Below are 24243 nucleotides of genomic sequence, written 5' to 3'. Positions count from 1 at the left end.
GCATTATTTTCTTTATTTTGCAGATAAGGAAACCAAGGAACCTGAAGACCTAAGGATCAGTTACCTAAGGTCTCATAGCTATCAGGGCTTTATGCTCAGACCCTGCTCTTCTCATCATATACAAACCTGACTCTGCTTACCATGTGGACAGGCTGCTTATTTTATTGCTAAAGGGCAGGCATGTGTATGAATCCTTTAAACGGTAACGCCAGGCCTAATGGTAGAAACACCCGGTCTAAAGTTTAATTCTGGCAAAACACTAAATGGCTGAGTGTTCTTGGCCAAATTAGTTCACTGTCCCTAATTTATTTTCAAGATCTATGAAATGTTGCTTTTCTCACTGTGACACTGGAGGGGCAAAATTAGCTCACAGAGCTATTAAGGAGTGACCAGAAAAACATAAAACAATCATACTGGTACTATGCCCAACATATTTAACAACATTTCAGATTTATTTCGAGTTATTCTTTTTATCCAACAAAAGAAAACCATGTTTAAATCCTATTTTCCACTGAGAAATGGAACATTCAGCACATTTTAAGTACACTGCAAATGTTTTTACAACTACGCTCAAGTTTCTTCAAAGCGAATACCTTGAAATTTGTCAATCTGTGATGGAGGCATTATATGAAAATGAATAAAGAGCAAAGTTCCTATTTAACTTCTAAGCCAGAACTTTTGAGGAGGTAAAGCTTCTTAAGGTAGGCCAGAAAAAGCATTAAAATGTACTATCCAGCCAAATAGAACTTTGGGAGGAAAACATCAAGTTAAAAGAAAAACATCAACAGCAAGTCAATAGGAAGGAATGGTAGTAAAACCTCACTAAGCTTTGTTTAGAAGATAAAGTGAGATGAGGCCCTTTGGACTCCAGGAAGAGCATTATCTTCCTTGCTGCATAAAAAAGAGCCTTGTGTAAAGCAGAGAATGCTTAGTGGGTTGATGATGGTAGAAGACTGTCAACAGATTTCTGAAGCATCAAGAATGCTTTCCAGATCTTCAAAAGTACTGTTTGACGAATCTTTTTTTTCCCACTGAAAATCACAGACTGTAACACTGTAACTAAACATCAGCTGGAAAGTATTTAATATGCGTGGGTGCCTGTGGCATGGGTGGACATTGCTTTTCCTCAAGTCAAAACAACTCATCACCTCCCCACGGATATGTCACTGACACCCTTTCAACCTCCCCGGCAGATGACTTGTGAAAAGAAATGGACAAGGTAATTGGAAATTGACTTACAACAAAGGAGGCTTCAGGAGGTGGGCCCTCTTTATTTAAGCTCATGTATGTCTCGTGCTCAGTCGTGTCTGACTGCTTGCCACCCTTTGAGCTGTAGCTTGCCAGGCTCCTCTGTCTGTGGGATTTTTCAGGCAAGAATACTGGAGTGGGTTGCCAATTCCTTCTCCAGGGGATCTTGCTGACCCAGGGATCGAACCCGTGTCTCCTGTGTCTCCTGCACTGCAGGTGGATTCTTTACCCACTGAACCATAACATATTTGCTTGACTATTAAAAAGAAAAAACATATTTAGTTCTGTGGTTTTCCGTTAGAGGTCAGTTGGAGACGAGCTGTTCTTGCTTAAAAAAAAAAAAAAAAAGCTTTATTCAGATTTGCCTTTACTTATGACTTGAATGTTCTCAACATCAGGATTTGTTGCTGCATTAGTTGCTGATAACACTGAAATCTACAGTCAATCGATTTCATCTATATGTTGACGTGTCGTTTGGCGATAAAATAGATATAGACAGCACTACCAAATGGCAGACTGGTGCCAGGGAACAAGAATAAAAAAATCAAAATACAGTTTGATCCTGAGTCTCACGATATGAAATATTTAAGATCTGAGTAACAGTGGATTGGATATACATCTTTCATCTAAAAAATGTGTACAATTTGGGGAGGGGTTAGCAAGGAAATTGATCACTCTTTTAATACCATTTATATTGACCTCTAAAAGTGTTCAGTCTATTGCTGACTTTTCTTAATCTCTATTACTTTTATTCTCAACCATCTCTTTACATATTTTAAAATTTATCTTAGCCTGAAATCCTATCTGGACTTCACTGCCAACATTTTGTCTATTTATTTTGCTCCATAAAATTGCCAAGTTCTTTTTCCCTTTTCTTTCCCCATCTCTTTTCCTTCCTTCTTTCCTTTTGTCTTAACATTCTGTGTAAAGACAATGAAAATGTGTGCATACTGCAAATTTGTTTTCACTATCCATGTTAAATTAAATGCTTTCAGTAAGGTGAAAAGTTTAAAAAGTAAGACTCAGTGATTTGTGATGAACAAATAAAAGGAATAATGTGGTCATATCCCATGGCCATAAAGTACACTTTTGGGTGATGGAAAGTATGCCAAGTCTCCAAGAAATGGAGCAGAAAAATTTTTCTTTTTTGTATCTGACTGGTGCCACTGTCTATCTTTCATATTAATGATTAATGAAAATTATCAGATGAAGGTAGGTTGTTCTTTTTCTCCCCGCTCCCCCCCTATTTCTAACACTGTAGTTATTTCTGTTTTCTCTTCCTTTTTAATACACATGATGAAATTAAGAATTGACCCAAATAGAGAATTCCCTGGCGGCCCAGTGGTTAGGATTTCATGCTTCCACTGCCAGGGGCCTGGATTGCATCCCTGGTCAGTGAACCAAGATCCTGCAAACCAAGTAGAGCGTACACACATACACACACACACACACACACACACACACACACAATGGCCCAAATATTCTTGGCCTAGGAGAAATAAATTAATATTCTTAATGAAACTCATTCAAAGAACTCTCATAACACTACAAACTCATTTCTTTATCATCATCCCTCTGTGGTCTTGCAACTCTTCTTTGAGGTCTTTATTTGAATGTCTAACATTAAAAGAGACACTGATGCATCATGGGTTCAATGATGGATAAACTAACTTGTTGCTTGTTGTTTAGTCCCTAAGTCATTTCCGACCCATTTGTGACCCTGTGAACTGTAGCCTGCCAGGCTCCTCTGTCTACAGGATTTCTCAGGCAAGAGTACTGGAGTGGGGTGTCATTTCCTTCTCCAGGGAATCTTCCTGACCCAGGGATCAAACCTACATCTCTTGCATTGGCAGGAGGATTCTTTACCACTGAGTCAGTGACTCAGTAGTTAGTTGCTCAGCCTATAGCTCTCTAGACTCCTCTGTCCATGGGATTCTCCAGGCAAGAATATTGGAGTGGATTGCCATTCCCTTCTCCAGCAGACCTTCCTGGCCCAGGGATCGAATCCCAGTCTCCTGCATCGCAGGCAGATTCTTTACCGTCTGAGCTAAAGGGAAATCACTAGGGAGGCCCTTAAACTAACGGGCGATGACAAAGGCACAGTCATTACTGTGCCAAAGTAATTCAAAGTAATTCACGAGATCTGCTTGTGAAAGTGTGAGAAGCATTAGTACACTGTTTAGCAGATGTTATGCCAAGGAAATTTCGATTAAAAATTCCCTGTATTTGAGGATGAAGATTAGCTTTTTAAACAGGTCACTGTGGACTTAAAATTCATGTCTTACTTGCAAACTCTGTTAAAGAACATATTTACTGTGAAAAATCAAGAGGCTACCATAGTGGGCTTTGAATTTCGTAAGACCTTAAAAACCAAATGTTAACATCGTATTACGACCTCTATTGTCTATACTTCCAAAGGATTAAGAGAATGGCTTTTAATACCAGTTTTCCTCCAAAGTTGTGTGTTCAGTAAGTGGCTGCAAATTAGTTCTTTAAATATGAATTTTTAAAAGATGTCTATAGCTTTTCCTTAGCAGCCTGTATCTTGGGTGTGCTTGAGTTGTATCTGCTTTGGCAGTGGCCCTTTCTCATCACCTGGCACTGGGGACTCAGGGATCCAGAGGACACGGCTATTATTTTTGGCTTCAAGATTATTAAGCATTTGAGAAAGGAAATTTAATAACTTGCTTTTGCTAAGCAATTTCTCTGCCAGTGCTTACCTTTATTTTTGAGGATCATACTCCTAAGCCAATTTGCCTAGAGCTAGGCTGTATAAACACTACAGAAAGTTACAAGTATCTTGGCCAGGCTGGGGTTGTGGGTCTCCCATAAGACATGACTTCTTCCTTTCTGAATCACAAATTTGCAGGCCCAGTTACTTTACAGTGTGCAAACTGAATTGTCAGTCATAACCTAATTGCTGTGCATTTCTTGTTGGAACTAAATCAGAAAGCACTCAATATTAATAAATTTAAATTTGGCAGTGGTAGAGTGCTACACATGTCTAGTTACTTATGGCTAATAATTTTAAAAACAAATGATACAAATTAAATTGTACTCTAAGAACTCATTTCTCCAGCATTGCTGGAGGTGGGAAGGAGACAGGTAAGCAATTATATAAATGAATTTTCTAGGTACTGTGCATGCATGCATGCTCAGTTGCTTAGTTGTGTTCGACTCTTTGTGACCCCATTGACTGTAGCCCACCAGGCTCCTCTGTCCATGGGATTTTCCAGGCAAGAATACTGAACTGGGTTGCCATTTCTTCCTCCAGGAGATCTTCCCAACCCAGGAATCGAATCCGGGCCTCCTGCATTACAGGCAGATTCTTTACCGACTGAGCTATGAGGGAAGCCCTAAATTGTTAGTGGCCTAGAAAATCAAAACAGAAAAACAGAACCCTTTCATTCCTACTGCATGTGAACGAATGGGCTCTGCATGCAAGTAGTAGATGGAAAAGGAAGGTTTGATGATATGGTTTCGTGACATCAGCTTAATCTTCTAACAAAGACGTGCGTTTGTTTGCTTTTGTTTGTCTTTCCATTGCCTTGGGCTTGAATGGTCCCCTTGATTCTCTCCTAAGCTCTGAAGTTGAAATGTCAGAACCGCCACCATCTCAAAATCCTGCTGACTAATTCCTATCACCACATTCTCAGTTGAATTGACCTAAGTCAGTTTTTGGTTGCACTCTAAAAGTTATTAAGGTATTTAAAGTGACGCTTAAATGACAGTGCTACATAGAGTACTGCAGCTTCGATTCTGTATCTGTTTTTCAATGAATGCTTCCCTGGTGGTTCAGCGGTAAAGAATCCGCATGTGACACAGGAGACTCGGGTTTGACCCCTGGATTGGGAAGATCCCCTGGAGAAGGGAATTGCTATCCATTTCAGTATTGTTGCTGGGATAATCCCATGGACAGAGGAACCTGGTGGGCTACAGTCCACGAAGTTGCAGAGTCGGACATGACTGAGCATGCTTAGGTTAGGTTTGAAATGAATATAATTAATCTTGCCACTGTGTCACAGCTACGGTGCCTTTCTTTGACCCTCATCACAAAATCAGTTTTCTTTTGGGGGGCGGAGATGGGTTGAAGCGTTAGCTAAAATACAAAACTGCTTACTCAACATTCAAAGGTGAGAGAGTCTAGGTTTTGATGAAATGAATGAATTAATGACTATTATGAGAATTTCCTGTCCAACAAATATTGGTAATGAAATTTATTTATTTACTTAACATATAGATAGGAAAGTTAGATAAGATTTTCTCAGTGCAAATGAATGAGATCTATTTCTAGTAAAAGTACGGTTTGGTGGTTATCTACCAGGAGATCCTTTGGAGCACATGCAGAAAGATGTATAAAATTTGTTGTAAAAATTTTTTAAATCTGAGTGTAGACTCTTTTAAATACAGAAATGAGATTTAGAAGGTGAAAACAATACTGGAAGCATCTTTACTGCATGGAAAGTAAAATCATGAATTCCACAAACATGAAATAAATGAATCATTCCAGAAATATGGCAATAAGGAACAAGATTTTGCACAGCATTGTAATTAGCTGACCTAATACTTATACAGGAAAAAAAAATGTTGGTCCCATTTTAGCCATAAGTATTTGCTGCCTTAGCAACTAAATCTGTTCATTTAGTGATTCAAAGTTTAGCTCAACCTTTTGGAATGTGTAATGTGGGATGCTAAAATAAAATATTAATGTTATTCCATATTCACAAAAGCTGAAAAAACAAAACAAAACAGTAAAAGTAACATTAAGAGTGGAAACTAAGATTTCACCTAAGAAGAAATGTTATTAGATATGGACTTGATCAATGTAGGTAGGCAAATAATTAGGTAAGCATCTATCTCAGGACTCTGCATTTACTCAGCATTTTAAACTGAGCTAACTAAAAAGAAAATTACCACTTTATTATTAGTCTAGGATAAACCTAATACATCGATTCTTGAAACTGTTTCTAAATCTTTGAGATATTAGGCCATCTTTTCAACTAACAAAGAACAGTTATTTTGTGTTAAGGGAAATTTTAAAGCAAGCTAGGTAGGTATTGTTTTCAGGAACAGGAAATTTAAATAGTCGAAAGTAGCTAAAGCATTATCAATTCACCATTGACAGAGCAAAAATGAGTTTGTGAACATTTTGGCTATAAGACAACAAAAGGCTATATAGTAGAATTTCCTTTTGTCTGAAAATAACTGAATTTACTAATTGTCTTGTAATTATGTAGCCAAAGCTCAAGATGGCAAATTCACTAAGAAATTACAAAAATATCAGACTATAACTGCTGTGGAACTAGGGAAAAACAGTTACCCCAGATTCTCTTTATCCAGCTTTGAACCATATCCTGAGATAAATTTGTGAACATTATCATGATCAAGAATTTCTGTCCCATTTACTTCAACCATTAGTTTTAGAAAGAAACAAATTTTAAGAGGAAAGAAAAGGGAATGGGAATGTGTCCATTCAGGTGGCACAGAGGGTAAAGAATCTGCCTGCAACTCAGGAGATGCAGGAGAGGTGGGTTCAGTCCCTGGGTTGTGAAGATCCCCTGGAGAAGGAAGTAGCAACCTACTCCAATATTCTTGCCTGGAGAATCCCATGGACAGAGAACCCTGGTGGGTGACAGTCCAAAGGGTCGCAAAAAAGTCCATGGTGTCAAAGAGTAGGAACGGACTGAAGTGACCGAGCACGCACACATGTGATATAAGAAACTTGAACTCTGTGGTCTCTGAAAATCTCTTCCAAATTTATCTCATCTATTTGCCTGTGTTTCCAGTATTTTAAAGTAACAGGGCTGCTAGGAAATTAGCAATAGCTTGTTTCAAAGATTACTTCAGGGTCAGAATTTATTATTTCTAAAAACTGTGGCTTCCTTGGTATTTTGATATAATTTACAGCACTAATCCTAGATTTAATAGACCTTAATAAAGTATGCTGTGCTCTTGAACTCCAATTAGAGGATAAAGCCAAAGATTTTCTTTTGAAGTTCTTAAACAGTTTTCTCATGGTTCAGATTGATTTTCTATTTCTGTTTCTGCAGCTTTTACCCCACGTTCATGAAAACAGGCTGCCAGGGTGAAGCCAAGTCTTGTAGTGAATGTAGATCTATGGAGCTTCCTTTCTTGGTTTTATGCTGCCATAAAGAGAATCTGACAGAATTGTTACTTATATTCTAACCATATCTTTATAATAAGCATGTAACAAATAATTCTGAGAGTCCTATTAATAACAGGGAAATGAGATATATGCCAACATTCTCACAGGAGGCTGGTGTGGTGAAAAAGGGAATAAAAGCCAGGCTTTCAGGGCACTAGCGAGGCCTTCTGTGTGGTCTCCCACACTGCTTCTCTTTGAACTTGGCAATTCAAAAGCAAAAAATACCATAGCTATAATGCCACCAAGGATGTTGGCATTCCATACCAGTAGACAGACCCCCTTGTTTCTTTTTCTGACACTGTCTCAGCAACCATTGTCTTAGAGGACAAGGTGAACACCAGGAGGATACAATGAGGTGTTGTCTCTGAGCCTGTGGAGCTGTACCTACCGTGACCATCATCCAGAAATTCTGTGATGGTGGCTGAGGTGCATTTGGACCAGGGTTTGGATGCGTCAATGCTGGTGAGGATGGAAGACATTAAGCGCTTATCTTCCGTGGAGCCGAAATTTTCTTCACAGAACTTGGAATCGTCATGGGAGAGGCCAAGCAGATGTCCTGAAAGACAGGATAGATGAAGTGCAAATAATGAGCGATTTTTGCACATCTACTTTTCTGTGGCAATTAAACTAGCACTTGACTCTTCTCTTCCCAGTTGTACATGAGTTCATTTTAACTGCTTTTTCACACAGAGACTGGACGCCCCCTAGGGAAATTAAAGCTGGATGTCATCAGAGCGGTCACTTTTGGTGAACATTCTGGGGAAAACTGAAAAATTACACGAGACGAGATGTTCCCATAATCCATCTGGATCACACATGCTCAAGAATATGTAGAAACAGACCTTATTTAGAATCTAGAATTTGCAAGGCAACTGTGGGATTATGTCATAGTCCTCACAACATATTATTTTGAATGCTTGTTAATTTTCCATCTTCTGTGCTCAACTATAAGCCCCATGAGATCAGAAAGCATTCCCCACCCCCCTACTCCCCACCAGCCACTGCTGGAAAATCTATATTTAACTCTATGTTCTGCAAGTTACAAACACTTAATACTGGTATTTGAAGGTCAGGGACTTCCATTTTCTTGGCCACGTAAATAGGTAGCCATATAAGAGATGACTAGAAGAGAAAAGAAAGAAGTGAACTTAGCAACTTCCTGGTTTCATGCAAATGTTAGCTTGCGTCACTCTTTCATTTCTTTCCGTTATTCAGTAAGTTGTGAATGTTCACTAGTTCTGCGAGTAAATGGTATATATTGAGGATATACCCATTTGCATTTAAGAAATACCTAAAGCACCAATATGACTCTCACCAAGTGTTAGCCGTTGGAGGGAAAACAAATACTAAGAAGGGAAGTGATTGTCCAGAACCACTCAGGTGGTGTTTGTGCTTAAGTCTACCAAACATACTGTCTGTGACCCCACACTGGTGCTCCCGTTCTACCGTGCTATTATTCCACAGAGTACATAAGCCCATTTTTACAATCTGACTAAAATTTTTTTATTACATAGGATTAATTTTTCACATAGTCTAAAGGTATAATACATTCTACAATACATTTAAAATACTGGGGTTGGTTTTTTTTTTTAGTTTTTAGTTTTTTAATTGGGGGATAATTGCTTTACAATAGTTGGTTGCTTTACAATTTGTTGGTTTCCGCCATACAGCAATGTGAATCAGCTATAAGTACACATATATCCACTCCCTCTTGAGCCTCCCTCCCACCCTCCTATTTATACACTCCTCTAGGTCATCACAGAGCACCAGCCGAGCTCCCTGTAGTTATACAACAACTTCCCACTAGCTATCTAGTTTGCACATGGTGGTGCATATACTTCAGTGGTAAAATTCAGATTGGAGAGATTCTAAACAGTAAACAAGACATCCTAGTAGTGTAGTGTTTTTTGCAAAGCTTTTAAAACCCTACACAAACCACCAAAAAGAAAAAAAGTGGAAAATACCATAGAAAAGCGATTACTGCATTCTCCTTGAGTTCCTGAATACCAAAGGCAGGAACTTTGACCATTCTGCCAAGAAAAAGTCCAGTGTGCAGCAGTAAAACCCAACAGAGATGAAATTTTTCACGCCAAATTCCAACTACTTGGGGCCAACTTGTTAAATCACTAACACCTCATAACAAAATTGTCCACTGAGCAGCTGGTTGCTGTTGTGGTTGAAATTAAGTGGCCAGGGCTCAGTGACCTTCTAAGCTTCGCATTTTGATGCTATTTATACAGTTATTTACTTCAATAGCATTTACTCAGCTAGTCAGTTCTCTGTGGGAAACCCTCTTACCACCACTCACGTTCTATTTGGTCAGCAGCATAAACTCACAGTGTAGTTCATAAAATACCTTCCAAATAATATGCAAAAGAAGATTGGCAGGAGCTCGTCCAAGTTTTGGGTGGTATGTTGAGTTTCACCGCACCCACAGAAAAATAGTACCTTTCATTCACATCCTATTCAAAACTGCTAAAAGTTACTTAGTACATCAAATACTTGTTGAGAATGTAGAAAGTTTATCAGTGGGATAGTGGGATTAATGTGGAGGTTTCACACTTGAGTTTTTCCCACCCTGGCATAGTAGAGAAAGTGGCCCAAGGGAACCTCTGTATTATGAATCTAGGTTTTATACATCAAAAAATGTGATTTTTGCACTCTGTTTCCTAAGACATTTATATTTATTTAATGGAGAAATGGTGGCTTAGACAGTAAAGAATTTGCCTGCAGTGCAGGAGACCCGGATTGGATCCCTGGGTTGGGAAGATCCCCTGGAGAAGGGAATGGCTACCCACTCCTGTATTTTTGCCTGCAAGTTCCATGAACAGACGAGCCTGGTGGGCTACAGTCCATTAGGTTACAGAGAGTCAGACACGACTAAGTGACTAGCACTTTCAATAGAATAATAGTCTTTTCCTCCCAATGTATCTAGATAAAAGCACTATTCATATGCATGTGTATTATTGCCTCAAGAGATACTCACTTCATCTGGATGCTAAATTTTAGATATTTCATTTAAATACAAGCCACATGGTAAACATCAAATTCACTTTGAGGGGGTCAAGGAAACTACCTCTATTTTTTTCTTTTATACATAATGGCGATGCCTGTGTGTTAAATATCAATTATGAAAGCAAAGCAATTTATTTTAAGATAAAGATGCTCTGGTCTTTTTAAATGAATCTTTTGGCAGACTCTTTGGCCTCTGAATTTCTAATTTATCCATGTGATAACTTGTTGCTGAAAATATAGGTATATGGTTATTAGAAAAGACAGCCACTCTGGGCATGAACAAATTGGAGGTCCACTTTGGCAAGAGCTGAAAGGAAAAATGAATTTTATAAGATCTCCCAGAGTCAGTCAGAAAGGACTGCTTGCGGGTCAACTGAGAGAGACAGACTCCTTGGAGTGAGGATGAATGCTCTGTTCTCCATGAAGAAAGCCTGTCAGCTGGCTGGGAGAGGAATGCTCTCCCCAGGACAAGGAGAATCATGGGCAATGTGAAGACCGTTTCAGCACCAGAGGAACAGGCAGCCAGTGCCACAGGAGCTGGATCCAGGGCACAGTGAGAGACCCATGTGACTTCCCTTCAGAAGCTGGAGAGGGATTGAAATGGAAGAACAATGTGCGGGATGTCCGGACACTCTTCAGGAGAGACGTGACGGGCATACTAAAGGCTGTGGACAGCCAAAGAAACGGCATTCTCAAATGTGATTCCTCTCATCATTAAGCTAGGACACCTTACGTCAGCCTGAAATCATCCCGTATCTTTGAGCCTTAGAATGGCAAGATACAGATAAAAGCATAAGTTATTTTCAAGGGACACTCACATTAGGGACCACATGCTTATTAACAGAGAAAAGCCTGGAACCTAGGAAATTTCGAATGTTCTGTAGCAACTGACAACAACACATTTTAAATGGATGTTGTGAAGGGCTTGACCAGAATTTATCATGATGTCACTGATGGCCTTTTCCAGTGAGAATCTGTTCCTAAATCATCCAGTGAGATGTGCAAAATGACAGGCATGGATTAGAGATTAATCGCTTCTCCCACAAGCAGCCTTGAGCAGGATTAATGAAGCTGAGATTTAAACACATGTGTTCCAGAGGATAAAACAGTGTCAGAGAAAATGTTGACATCTCCTAAAATAATGTACTGTTTTCATCAAAAGGCTTTTTTATGATGGGTTTTTGAGCAATGCAAACCAGAGTTAGCTGAAGGGTGGGCTTCCCAGGCGGTGCTCGTGGTAAAAAACCTGCCTGCCAATGCAGGAGATGGGAGACACACTTTCAATGCCTGCATCAGGAAGATCCCCTGGAATAGGAAACGGCAACCCACTCCAGTAATCTTGCTTGGGAAAATCCATGGATGGAGGAGCCTGGCAGGCTACAGTCCATAGAGTCTCACAGAGTTGGCCACGACTGAAGTGACTTAGCGCAAGATCGAGAAAGAGTCAGGGAGATAGGATCCAGAAAGTCATAGAGAAAGGCAATTATTTCCCTTGGAAAGACAGAGACATTTCTTTCTCTAGGCCAAGTATGGGAAAAAAGTGAATTTAAGATTCAAGGCAGTTTTGAAAGGTAAGGGAAGAGATTTGAGGAAGTTCTACCAAGCTCCCTTACTAAAACAGGATGTGAAAAATCCTAGTGAGGGGGCAAGGCTGATATGGATTAACGACCACAATTCAAGATCTGGGTTTAAAGGAGAGGTTCCAAAGTCTTGCTTCAAGGAAGCATTAGCAGTTATATATGGAACCATTTGTAATCAGTAGACGTGCAAAAGGTTGAAGAGCGGTTTGTTTGCCTTAACTAAGTTAAGCAACCTTATTTACAATGCTATCTTTCTTGGTGAACCTTTAATTCTTGAGTGATGTAATTGGGAGCCACTTCTCACGTAAAATCCCAACACAGTTACAGACCAAACACTGTTAGGCAGTGGGTGAGTTTGTTAACGGCATTCATACACTAAATTTCTTTAAAAAGTATTACAGAAGTCAGAGTGAAATTTACAGTGATGTGGGGGTCCAATTCATTATGTCCCAAGTGATGCAGCCCTTACAACTGTATCTTGATGTTTGAAATTAGTAAAAATCCAGGTGTAGATTATAAGGGCTTCTGTAGAAAATACCCATCTATTCTTAATAGATATTAAACCATGTCGTAAACATGACAGTCCTGCTAATGAGTGCCCATCACACAAAATAACCTCAGGAAAGAGTTTATTTGAATTATGCGGAGGAAATGAGTTTCGGGTAAATTATGTCAAAGCTCAAAGTCTGTAGGCTAAGAGTCTAAGTGTTAGTTCAGAAACAGCAAACTATTAGTCACCTGGTAATTTTTTTGGACAAGAATCATTTTTTAAAATTGGTGAATAGGCAGAATTTCATTAAATCAATTTCATCTTGGATATTCACAATGTAGATTTTAAAAAGCATCTTGCCTCCTTAAATTCACACATGAATTTGGTGTCAGAAAATCTGAAATAATGGACACCCTGGTGAAGACACATTACAGGAAAATGTTGGTTTAGTTTCTTATTCAACTCAGGTATTACTGTACAACTAGGGCTGATTTATAATATTAACCTCAGGAAGGAAATTGGGTTATTTTTCTAAACTTTGGTCTGTAAATTAAACAGAACTTCAAGCTCTTGTGTCCTGACCCCAAACTGGCCAATAGGCAAGGGGCCGCAGCATCACATCCTAAAAAAATGTCACAAAGAGCTCTGTCATGTGTTTTCTTAAGAAAGCCCAGCTCATGAAGCATCTGTTTCTTAATGAGGTCATGTTTTTATTTTTACCTAATTTTCCAGCTGGGATTATTAAGGTTCAGGAAGGTCTTGCCAGGGGTTGAAAAGGGAGTCAAAAACACACAGGGGATCAGGACGTAGAATCCTTGGTGAAGGAAACCAGGATCCCCAGTAATTGGATCCTACATATCTATTCAAATGCAAATCCTTAAGAGAAGTGATACAACTCTTAAACTCCCATTTAAAAACATTTGTGTTAGTTACCCAGTCCTGTCTGACTCTTTGTGACCCCATGGATTGTAGCCTGCCAAGGTCCTCTGTCCATGGAATTCTCCAGGCAAGAATACTGGAGTGGGTAGCCATTCCCTTCTCCAGGGGGTCTTCCTGACCCAGGGATTGAACCTGGGTCTCCTGCATTGGCAGGCAGATTCTTTACCATCTAAGCCACTAGGGAAGCCCTAAACACAAATGCTAACTGTTATATCAGTGATGTAATTTAGAAGGAAGAAAATAAATTTTTTTCACCTTATAAATAGCTGTGTCAATATCCTTTTGATTCAAATTCAAGACTATCTTTGAAAAGGGACCCTAACAAGCCATTCTAGCATAGTGTCCAAATTTTGGGCTCTGGAGCCAGATAAATTGGATTTAACTTTTCCCCAAGCAGTATACCTAGTTGTTGACCTTAGATCAGTTTAGAGACTTCTCTGTGTGTCAGCATCCTCCTTTCTTGGGTGACTCATTAATAGTACTCACTTCATGGGATTTGGTGAGGCTTAAAGGATATAAAAGTTGCAAAGTGCTTGGAAAATGTGCCTGAGAAATATAAAGGCCCAGTGATTGTTACTGAACTTTATTGTTCTCACTGATATCTTGGGTTGTTATAATTTTAACTTACGAGTAGTTTAATTTTACATAGTTTTTGATAAATTCCGATTACCAGATGCTAGATTACTTGTGTCTGATTAGTAGACACTTGATTACTAGTGTCTGATAATCAGACACTCAATTTGGGAGACAAGGGGACATTTTCTAATCCTAAGAAGGAAAAAAAAATTACATGTTGTGTGTGATATATTTATTTTCTGTCACCTTCAACTTGTTGGCTTTCCATACCCATGGCAGACAACCCATAGGCTTTCCCTAGAGAAATACGAATTGGGGTTTGATTTAAAAACAAACCAACTGATACTAAAACTACATCTTTCAATGCTGCCTCTGGACACGGAGCAAAGACCTATTTCCACCTTTCATCTGGGGGCCAAGAAAGACACTGTATGGCACTGCTCCAAACCGGACAGAAAAAAAAAGCTCAGTTCATGTTGATTACAGCTATGGGTTTTGAGGGTAAATACCAAATTTAATCCTGGCTTCCTTTCACCTCACATCTCACAGCCAGTCCTGACATCTGATTCTGTGTACTTGGCTTTGGTCTATGGTGTTTCCAAGGCCTCTGCAGCCTTTCAAAACATGGCCTCGTTTAATCTAATCGATGGCGGGGGCAGAGTCCCACGCAGATCAGCAGAACCAGAGCACTCCCTCCAACCGCAGCAAAACACAGGCAGCCATACTGTTGTGTCTCCACCACTTCCTAAGTTTCCAGCTGACTATCTGGCCCTGACTCTTTGAGCGGCCTGATTTTAGCTTAGGAAGCATTTTTGGAGTCTTTCATGATGGAGAGATTCACTTAGCACATTTTATAATTAACCACTCTAAGGCAGAGCTTCAGCCTGTTTGCAAACTACGGATATCATGAGTCTAAATAAAATCAGATGGCTCCCCTAGCACATTAGAGGCTGGCCCAACATCAATAAAATTATTATGTTGGAGAACTATGTGTGCAGCAGGTGAAATCATTATTACAAGCCCATAATAAAAGTTTGACAAGTTAAAAACATAAACTCTAAATGTAAACTTACATTCGCTTGAAACTTGCTACAGCTCACATTTGGATTGTAAAACAGCTATAGTCACATTCTTACCTCCACCCATAGTCCAGGGATAGGAACCACGCTCTTGATAGTTTAAAAAACTTTCTCAAAGATCCTAACACTTTACCTGATGTTGACCTGTCCATAAGATAGCAAGAAGGCAGGCAGTAAGGCAATTCTTTACTGCCTGGGCAGTGTCTAGACGCATCAAAATCTATTTTCCAGAAAGCTGTATTGACACCCGTGGACTGCGTCTCCAAAATCTAGCTTTCTGTTAAGAAGGAACAGGAAAGCAGGAAAAGAGAAGTATTCCCATTCACACATGGCACAAGAAGCATCACTTCTCAGAACTGTTCATTTAAGTCACTTCATTATGACTTTAACATCATGGACAGAAAAGGTACAAGATAAAGACTTAAGGCTTGCCTCTGTCTTACATGATAATTCTCAATGTAGGGACATGTTTCAATGGACCGAGTGAAAGAGCAAGTAAAAGTGAGTAAAAGAACAAAAAAAAACTTTGGGGGACTTTCCTGATGACCCAGTGGTTAAAGAATCCACCTTACAATGCAAGGGATGCAGGTTGGATTCCTGGTCTGGGAACTATGATCCCACATGTCTGTAGAGCTACTGAGCCTGCACACTTCACAGCCTGTGGACCCCGATGAAAGATCCTGCACAAATAAACCAAGACCCAAGTGAATAAATTATTAAAAAAGAACAAAAAATTTTATATTCAACTCTCAAGACTGTGTGTTTTAAACGCTTATTGTATAGAAAGAGGAAGTAGTGACTAGAGCATGCCATGAGAAGCTAAACCAGTTAATAAAGGTGAACTTACATGCAGAGTACATCATGCGAAATGCCAGGCTGGATGAAGCACAAGCTGGAATCAAGATTTCTGGGAGAAACATCAATAACCTCAGATATGCAGATGACACCACCCTTATGGCAGAAAGTAAAGAGGAACTAAAAAAACCTCTTGATGAAAGTGAAAGAGGAAAGTGAAAAAGCTGGCTTAAAACTCAACATTCAAAAAACGAAGATAGTGGCATCCAGTCCCATCACTTCATGGCAAATAGATGGGAAAACAGTGGAAACTGTGACAGACTTTATTTTCTTGGGCTCCAAAATCACTGCAGATGGTGACTGAAGTCATGAAATTAAATGACACTTGCTCCTTGGAAGAAAAACTATGACCAACCTAGAGAGCATATTAAAAAGCAGAGACATTACTTTGCCAACAAAGGTCCATCTAGTCAAAGCTATGGTTTTTCCAGTGGTCATGTATGGATGTAAGAGTTGGACCATAAAGAAAGCTGAGTGCCGACGAATTTATGCTTTTAAACTTTGGTGCTGGAGAAGATTCTTGAGAGTCCCTTGGACTGCAAGGAGATCAAGCCAGTCAATTCTAAAGGAAATCGGTCCTGATTATTCACTGGAAGGACTGATGCTGAAGCTAAAGCTCCAATACTTTGGCCACCTGATGTGAAGAACTAACTGATTCATTGGAAAAGACCCTGACGCTGGGCAAGATTGAAAGCAGGAGGAGAAGGGGATGACAGAAGATGAGATGGTTGGATGGCATCACCGACTTGATGGACATTCATTTGAGCAAGCTCCGGGAGTTGATGATGGACAGGGAGGCCTGGTGTGCTGCAGTCTATGGGGTCACAAAGAGTTGGACACGACTGAGCGACTGAACTGAACTGATTTCTTAATTATACCTTTCATTGCTGATAGATGAAATAAAGTAGAAAAATCATGGGAATATCCTGGAAATTTTCTCCACATCTTATGTTTTGAGCACAGAAACGTATTTACCATACACATGAAGCAAATTGCTCATTTTGGAATAGACTCAAGTGAATTCAAAACACTCTGGCAAAACTGAGGTTTCACAGCAGCACTTTATCACCGTATAACCTGTCACCATATCACCATATAGCCTGGATATAACCTCCAGATCTGGAAAGTAGTAAATGTCTAATAAAAAGGGAGGAAATTACATAGAAGAACAGAGTAGAATTAGAATCCAGAGCATAATAAACTCAGGCTGATGGCTACAAGCAACAATCTAAAAATAAAGCCCTGGAAACAGAACAGGGAACTCCATGACCCAAGAGCACACTGGCTGCAGAGGCAAAGCTCTGTAATCGTATACAGATGATTAGGAAATATTTTGTAAGGTTATCTTTGCTACAATTTTTAAGGCTCATACTTTATAACACGTGTTTGCAATATTTAGGTGAAAAGTGAAATTAAAGAATAATAAAGCAATTAGAAAACAAAATGAATGAAAGCCAGATTCCTTTATGAAAGGGAAATTAAACCCATATTCCCCTATATCCAGAACTTACATTTCTCAGATTAGGCCATATGTGACACATAAAGAGAAATGAAATAGGCACTGTTTTATTGGAGAATAAATTACACAGAATTCTAAAGTACATACAAATGATCCAATCAAGAAATTAAAAGGAACATGGAGTGTAGTCAGACAGCAAAGATTTAGGTTTGATTTTTTTGCAGAGAAACCCACATTTCTCCCACATTATTCTCTTGTAGAACCATGTCTACTTAAGAAAAGAAAACTTCTTATTGTACATAAATAGTTTTAATAAAACACCTGTTCTCATTAGCATCTGGCTTCCTACCTCTTTACTGTATCTGCCTGCGTAATCCCTTGTAATTCCCTAGGAATTCAGGAGGGCTGAGAAAGGTGGTGCTAGAAGGTTCTTCATTCCAATTCGGTTGATTTGAGGGTCCATGAAACCTCAAAGAAGCTGCATTTACTGCCACTGTGGTTCCCTTACAAAGAAACCTCCAAGATGCTGTCAGTGTGTGAAAATAGATAACTAGTTGGACCACAAAGAAGGCTGAGCGCCAAAGAATTGATGCTTTCAAACTGTGGTGTTGGAGAAGACTCTTGAGAGGCCCTAGGACAGCAAGGAGATCTAACCAGTCAATCTGAAAGGAAATCTACCCTGAATATTCATTGGAAGGACTGATGCTGAAGCTGAAATTCCAATACTTGGCCACCTGATGCAAAGACCTGACTCACTGGAAAAGATCCCGATGCTGGGAAAGATTGAAGGCAAGAGGAGAAGGGGGCGACAGAGGATGAGATGCCTGGATGGCAACACTGACTCAATGGCCATGAGTTTGTGCAAACTCTGGGAGATACTGAAGGACAGGGAAGCCTGGTGTGCTGCAGTTCATGGGGTCCAAAGAGTTGGACACAACTTAGCAACTGAACAACAACAAGAGGATTGAAGGAAGAAAGCCCGTCCTTCATGGAATCTGAACTCTCTTTTTTAGAAAGTCAATATTAGGGCTCATGAGCTTATGGTGGTTGATGCCACAGTTCCACTTTGTTGCTTATCCCTCATCATTCCTTAACCAGCCTCTGCCTACCAGGGCTTAGAACTTTCCTTATGGAACTTCTCCCATTCTGAATAATGGTGATTAAATACTGGTGTACTTTGAAAATCATCTCTGGGTAGTTACAATGCTTTTGAGTATTTGAATTTATTCTTCTTAGCTTTGCTGAAAAATCAGAATATTGCCTTGCGTGGCTCTTGTGTTTCTCCCACTTACTCACTTGTGCATATATAGATATAAGTAACAAATATTGATGAAAGACCAGTGCTAGGCTGTATTTTTATCAATCAGTTTAATAGGCAAGAGTAAGAGATAGGTGAAGGCATAATCCCAGCCCTGAAGTTTAAATGGCAGCTGTGTTTTAAAAATCTTTGCAGCCATATGAGGTCTTCTGGTGCAGTCACCAGAGGGCCGTCTCATTCATTATTGGTCTACCTTCTAGGGAAAAAACGGGGACTCATTGTCTGAATCTCTTGCCTGAGATAAAACAGAGAACATGGATACGGAGCTGGCAGTCCATCTCAAAGCTAAAGAGGCTCAATTAACAAAGTGTTAAATTGGATTGTGATCAGTGGTGCTCTTGGACAGTTATTTACATTAAGATGTTATGTTTGTGCTTTTTTTTTTTTTGCTTAGGTGGTAAGAAGAGTGTCAGTTAAGAAAATTAAGATCATGATTAATACATATTAATTGGAATTTAACTACTGATTTCTATTTTACTGCTTTAATATACGGACTTCTGCAATTGTACTTTTGATGTGAAGTTAAGTCCCCAAAGAAAACATAGCGGCCAAAAATCAACACATTGTGAAATGTTCTTTGCCTACTAACGTGGAAGAAAAGTTTTAATTTCTATTTTAAAATTACTGTGTTAGTTTAAGAAAACTACATCTGTTTAATAAAATACAGCAAAAGGCACAAAAATTTGCACCATACTTTGCCCCCAAAAAGAATGCTAAAAGGTGATACATTTAATAAGTAAATTAGTTAATTAAAAAGCAAAACAGAAGTGATATGAATATAAATAACAGCTGGTATCTATAATTTACTCAACTTGGCCCCTGAAATAATTCAATGAAGTAGGCACTATTATTTCTATATTTCAGATATGAAAACTGAAGCTCAGAGAGTTTAAATCATCAGACGAACAGGACACAGGCAGAAAGTACTCTAGCAAGAACTGAGCCCAGATGTATCTAATTCTAAAACCTAATCCTAAATAGTAAATTAACTTCTCATATGTCTAGTAGCCTCGGTCAGTGATTACAAAACACATATTCCTAATTGCTGGGATATTTGTCATATTTAGTCTAAAATTTCCAGTTTCAGGGTTGAAATGAGTTTCTTAATGTCACCAGGTAAGGAACACTTTACATCAACCCTGGTGACAGATTTTGTTTCATTTTCTTCGCTTCTTAAAAACAAGACTGGAATGGTGACCTTAAGCTATTGATTACCTTTGCCAGGAGTCGATGTATCACTGACAGTGGAATAAAACCTGATGAATTTCTGTGTAAATTGATTTGCCCTGGATGAGTCCACAGAGTGATTTCTAAGACAAACATCTCTGCATTCCATTGTCAACTGTGACAGATTTTATCTCATCAGGTCCTGGGTGGATACTTTACAATGGCAGTAGTAACTTTCTCTGAAACTTTTAAATGGTACCAACAGAAAGGAAGTCTCTACCACGTGTGCCTAACTTTGGTTTCCATCCCTCTTAGGAGTTAACCCTAAAAGTGCAAATATAAACAAATATAATCCCCAAGGGTTATCTGAACCAGGAGAAATCTGGAATTAATTGACAAGTATGCTGGTTCCTGTTGCAGCTGTTACAAGTGTTTGATTTGGCCAGGAAAGAGAAAAGACGCTGCATACCAATTTCGTGAGCCACGGTGAAGGCTGCATGGAGGCCATCGTCTTCAATCACCGCACAGCTGCGCTCAGGAGAGCATATGGTCCCAACGTCTGCCATTCCCAGGGTGTCGCAGGAATGATGCCCACATAAATCCTGCCCAGGAGAAAGAAAGAAATCATTAGAGTCAATTTACATCCAGAAGGAGCCACCTTGTAGAACCACTTGCTCACTCCAAATGTCAACACTGGGATTTGTTGATGGTATCACCTGCTCAGCTCTGGAAATGGTCCAAAGACAGACTGACGGCATTGTCTCTGCTGAGCTTCTCCAGGCCCCAGAAGCACAGAAGGATGATGGGACTCAATTACATTTTAAAAGATGTCCAGGATTGTGGCTTGTCCCGTACAAAAGTAGCCACAGTCTTAACAAAGCTGTATCATGTAAATGTAGGCACGTATCTCATTTTCACATAGGGTCATGCTTAAGAAAGTCTTAATATTCTGACCTAAATTCATGTTAAATGTATCAGAAGTCAAACGTAATAATTTATTTTCCATCACAGGGGCAAAACTGCAATTCTGCCACATATTCATGGCAGAATATAAACTTCTCAGTCATTTGGATAGGAAACTAAGTTTTAATGTATGAGGGTAATTCCTCAAAAGATCATCTCAATTTCCAAATCCAGTGGTAATGTCATAGATTGTTTCTTCAGAAATGTATACAATCTTTCCCAAAGTGTTTAATGTAGTGTTTCTCAATTTGATCAATCCTCAGAAAATATAGGTAACATATTGTGGGTGCTCAGTCACTCAGTCATGCCTGACTCTTTGTGGCCCCATGGACTGTAGCCCACCAGGCTCCTCTGTCCATGGAATTTTCCAGACAAGAAACTGGAGTGGGTTACCATTTCCTCCTCCAGGGGATCTTCCCAACCCAGGGATCGAACCCAAGTCTTCTGAGTCTCCTGAATTGGCAGGCAGAATTTTACCACTAGTGCCACCTGGGAAGCCCCTGTAATATATTGTATTTATATAAATGAGTGTATGCATTTGTCTGGTGAGAAGTTGTATAGCTTATAAGAGTTTCTCAAAGGACAACATGATCACACCTCACTAATGGTTGTGAAAACTGGCTCAGTCGTGTCCGACTCCTTGCGACCCCATGAACTGTCTCTAGGCCAGAATACTGGAGTGGGTAGCCCTTCCCTTCTCCAGAGGGTCTTTCCAAGCCAGATCTCCCACATTGCAGGATTCTTTACCAGCTGAGCCAAAAGGGAAGCTTGTTACTCATGGTTAAGATGATCAAATTAGATGAAAGAGACAGCAACAAGACAAATTTAAATTATGAAGCATAAAGAGAAAATAGAAGCCAAAATTTATGATATAGATTTGTAACTATAAACTTTCCACTAAATGTTATTTGAATATTAATGGACATTAGCTTTTCTTGTATTTGACTCCTGTTTTCAATGAAAATGAATTGAGAGTGTGTATATTTCTATCAAAGAAACTGTAAGTGAATAACGGCAGAAGAGTTTTATAAAATATTGATTACTATGAAAGATGACTGTTTACTAATTAAAATTGTTCTTTCTATTGCAGTTATTATCTTTGTGTCTCCAACTACCACAATGTCTGACTTTCAACAGGAACTCAACAAACATTTGCTTAATTGAAGGTGAGTTCTCAGATGCAATGTCGACCTCACACGCCTTTATTTTTTGTTCATTTATATTTTGATGACATAAGCTAATATTTTTATCCTACCAGGATGAAGAGAAAAGATGTTTATCTTATGTGGACTTTTGCCTTACTGAACATTGTCACACATGTTTAATATGCTGTATGCTAACAAGACTGCAATAGACTCCAGGAAGCCAACACGAGATGTTACTACTATATAATCAATGCCACCTAGTCAATGTCTACATACTCTTCTAACTCTGCTCTATGTTGCTGCATGGAAGTCCAGCCAAGGTGAATAATATTTAAAAGATATACGCTACAATCTCCCTACTTTTTCAGATCCTTACTGTGTTCCATATGAGATCCCAGCTGTGATGAACTGTACTGTGGCCGCCATGTCATTACAACTTCAGACAGTGGAAATCTCAGCCAAGTACCTTTGGTGAATCGAGTCACCAAACCAACAATAGCCTCCCAAAGTCTCCTGGGTATCCTCATATGCCATCTTGTGGGATGTCAAATTACTACTGTTGAGAACAAATTAGTAGTTTTTAAAATTGAAATTAGAACACACGTTTGCATAACAATCGGTCTTTGAGATAATTGTATAGTTGAATGCATGTTTTAATCCATTTTTTCCCTCCAGTCATTTTAGTAGCTTTAAGACCAAAGACCGGGGTCATGGTTTAAGTGAATTGCTGGACACTGTAGGTTATTTCTGCACATGCAAATTTTTTTTTTTTAAACAAGGATTTATGTTTACCTTCACAGTTTGGGGTTATTATCTTCAAATGACAAAATCTAAGAAATGTTTCCCCTTCTTACGCTTTACTTCATTAATAAGCTTGGATGAAGAGTCACAGCTAATGGAAATGACCTCTTGTTCTACACAGAGTTTAATGTGGATTCTTCATCTCTCTCTGTTTACTGATAATCAATTGCTCATTAGAGCCCATCAACCCTCCTTGTCATCCTTGAATTGCATTAAATGCATTTGGCCCTTTGCCATGGAAATTTGTACATGTGACAAAATTATGAACAAAAGCAGTTTTTTTTTTTTTTTAAATCACATTGATTAAACCCCTTGACTGCATAGCCACAGTCTTTATTTCTGTAACTGTAATTATGTGAACTGGCAACCTTTCCATTTTACTTATGCAGTTTCAAATCATGGCAGCCCAGTAATGGTGTCTTCCTCAAGACTGACAATGAATGCCTGTGCTTCTCTGTGATCCAACGTTCACTCTAATCCACTAAAACTGAACTTGTGCATCAAATTATTAACACATCAAACTCATCTCTATTTTCTGATGATGATTTATAACAACATTTACAGGTGCAAAGCTTATTTGAAGTTTATAGGTGTTTTTGTTTTTTTTTAATTCAGAGCAGGATTAAGCATCCTAGTGAGACAATAGCATATCTACGTATCTACCTGTCTGTCCATCCATTCATCTATCTTCCAAAACTGGAGGTAGGAGATACTGCTGCTGCTGCTGCGTCGCTTCAGTCGTGTCCGACTCTGTGCGACCCCATAGACGGCAGCCAACCAGGCTTCCCTTCCCTGGGATTCTCCAGGCAAGAACACTGAAGTGGGTTGCCATTTCCTTCTCCAATGCATGAAAGTGAAAAGTGAAAGTGAAGTCGCTCAGTCGTGTCCGACTCTATCGACCCCATGAACTGCAGCCTACCAGGTTCCTCCATCCATGGGATTTTCTAGGCAAAAGTACTGGAGTACTAAAGGAATGAAAACCACAAAAGGTATCCACGTAAGAGTCAAATGAATTAAGAGTGCTGACAAGGATTCTTCTGCTTAGTCAGTATAAATCTGAAGGTTAATTTATATCTGTTATGTTAAAGATGGTTCTTTTTAAGCAGGATTGATTTCATGATATTGATATGTATAGACAATGATGCAATGGAAAATTGAATACAATGTAAGGGTTTCGAGAGCACGCAGAGATTTAACCAGTGGGCTTTGGGGTGTTCCTGGCTGGAGGACAGGACTGGGACACTGTATCTAAAATAGAGCTGAAATGGTCAGCAAGACCAGGGAAAGCTTGACAAAGAGGTCATTGACATGGTGACTAGGGGTGGCCATTTACAATGTCATGAATATGGCAGTATCTGTGATTCATCATGGAGTTTAGAAGGACTCACAGTGTACCAGACCTATTCTTGCAGATGGAGCGGGGAGTAGGGAGCCAGCAAAGC

General features: G+C 39.3%; 1 protein-coding gene across 1 annotated transcript in view; it reads right to left on the bottom strand.

Annotated features, from left to right (window-relative positions):
• ADAMTS5 (ADAM metallopeptidase with thrombospondin type 1 motif 5) overlaps positions 1-24243 on the bottom strand; it is a 56672-nt gene that overhangs the window by 21971 nt on the left and 10458 nt on the right. The window contains exons 2-3 of the mRNA XM_027543191.1: positions 20362-20494; positions 7803-7970 (exon numbers count right to left, since the gene is read on the bottom strand). Coding sequence (XP_027398992.1) covers positions 7803-7970; positions 20362-20494 — 301 coding nt within the window. The remainder of the gene's footprint in view (positions 1-7802; positions 7971-20361; positions 20495-24243) is intronic.

This window comes from Bos indicus x Bos taurus, chromosome 1 (assembly GCF_003369695.1).
Source record: "Bos indicus x Bos taurus breed Angus x Brahman F1 hybrid chromosome 1, Bos_hybrid_MaternalHap_v2.0, whole genome shotgun sequence".
In the NCBI taxonomy this organism is placed as follows: Eukaryota; Metazoa; Chordata; class Mammalia; order Artiodactyla; family Bovidae; genus Bos; species Bos indicus x Bos taurus.
The sequence above is the reverse complement of the archived record's forward strand: the minus strand, read 5'-3'. Positions and strand labels throughout refer to the sequence as shown.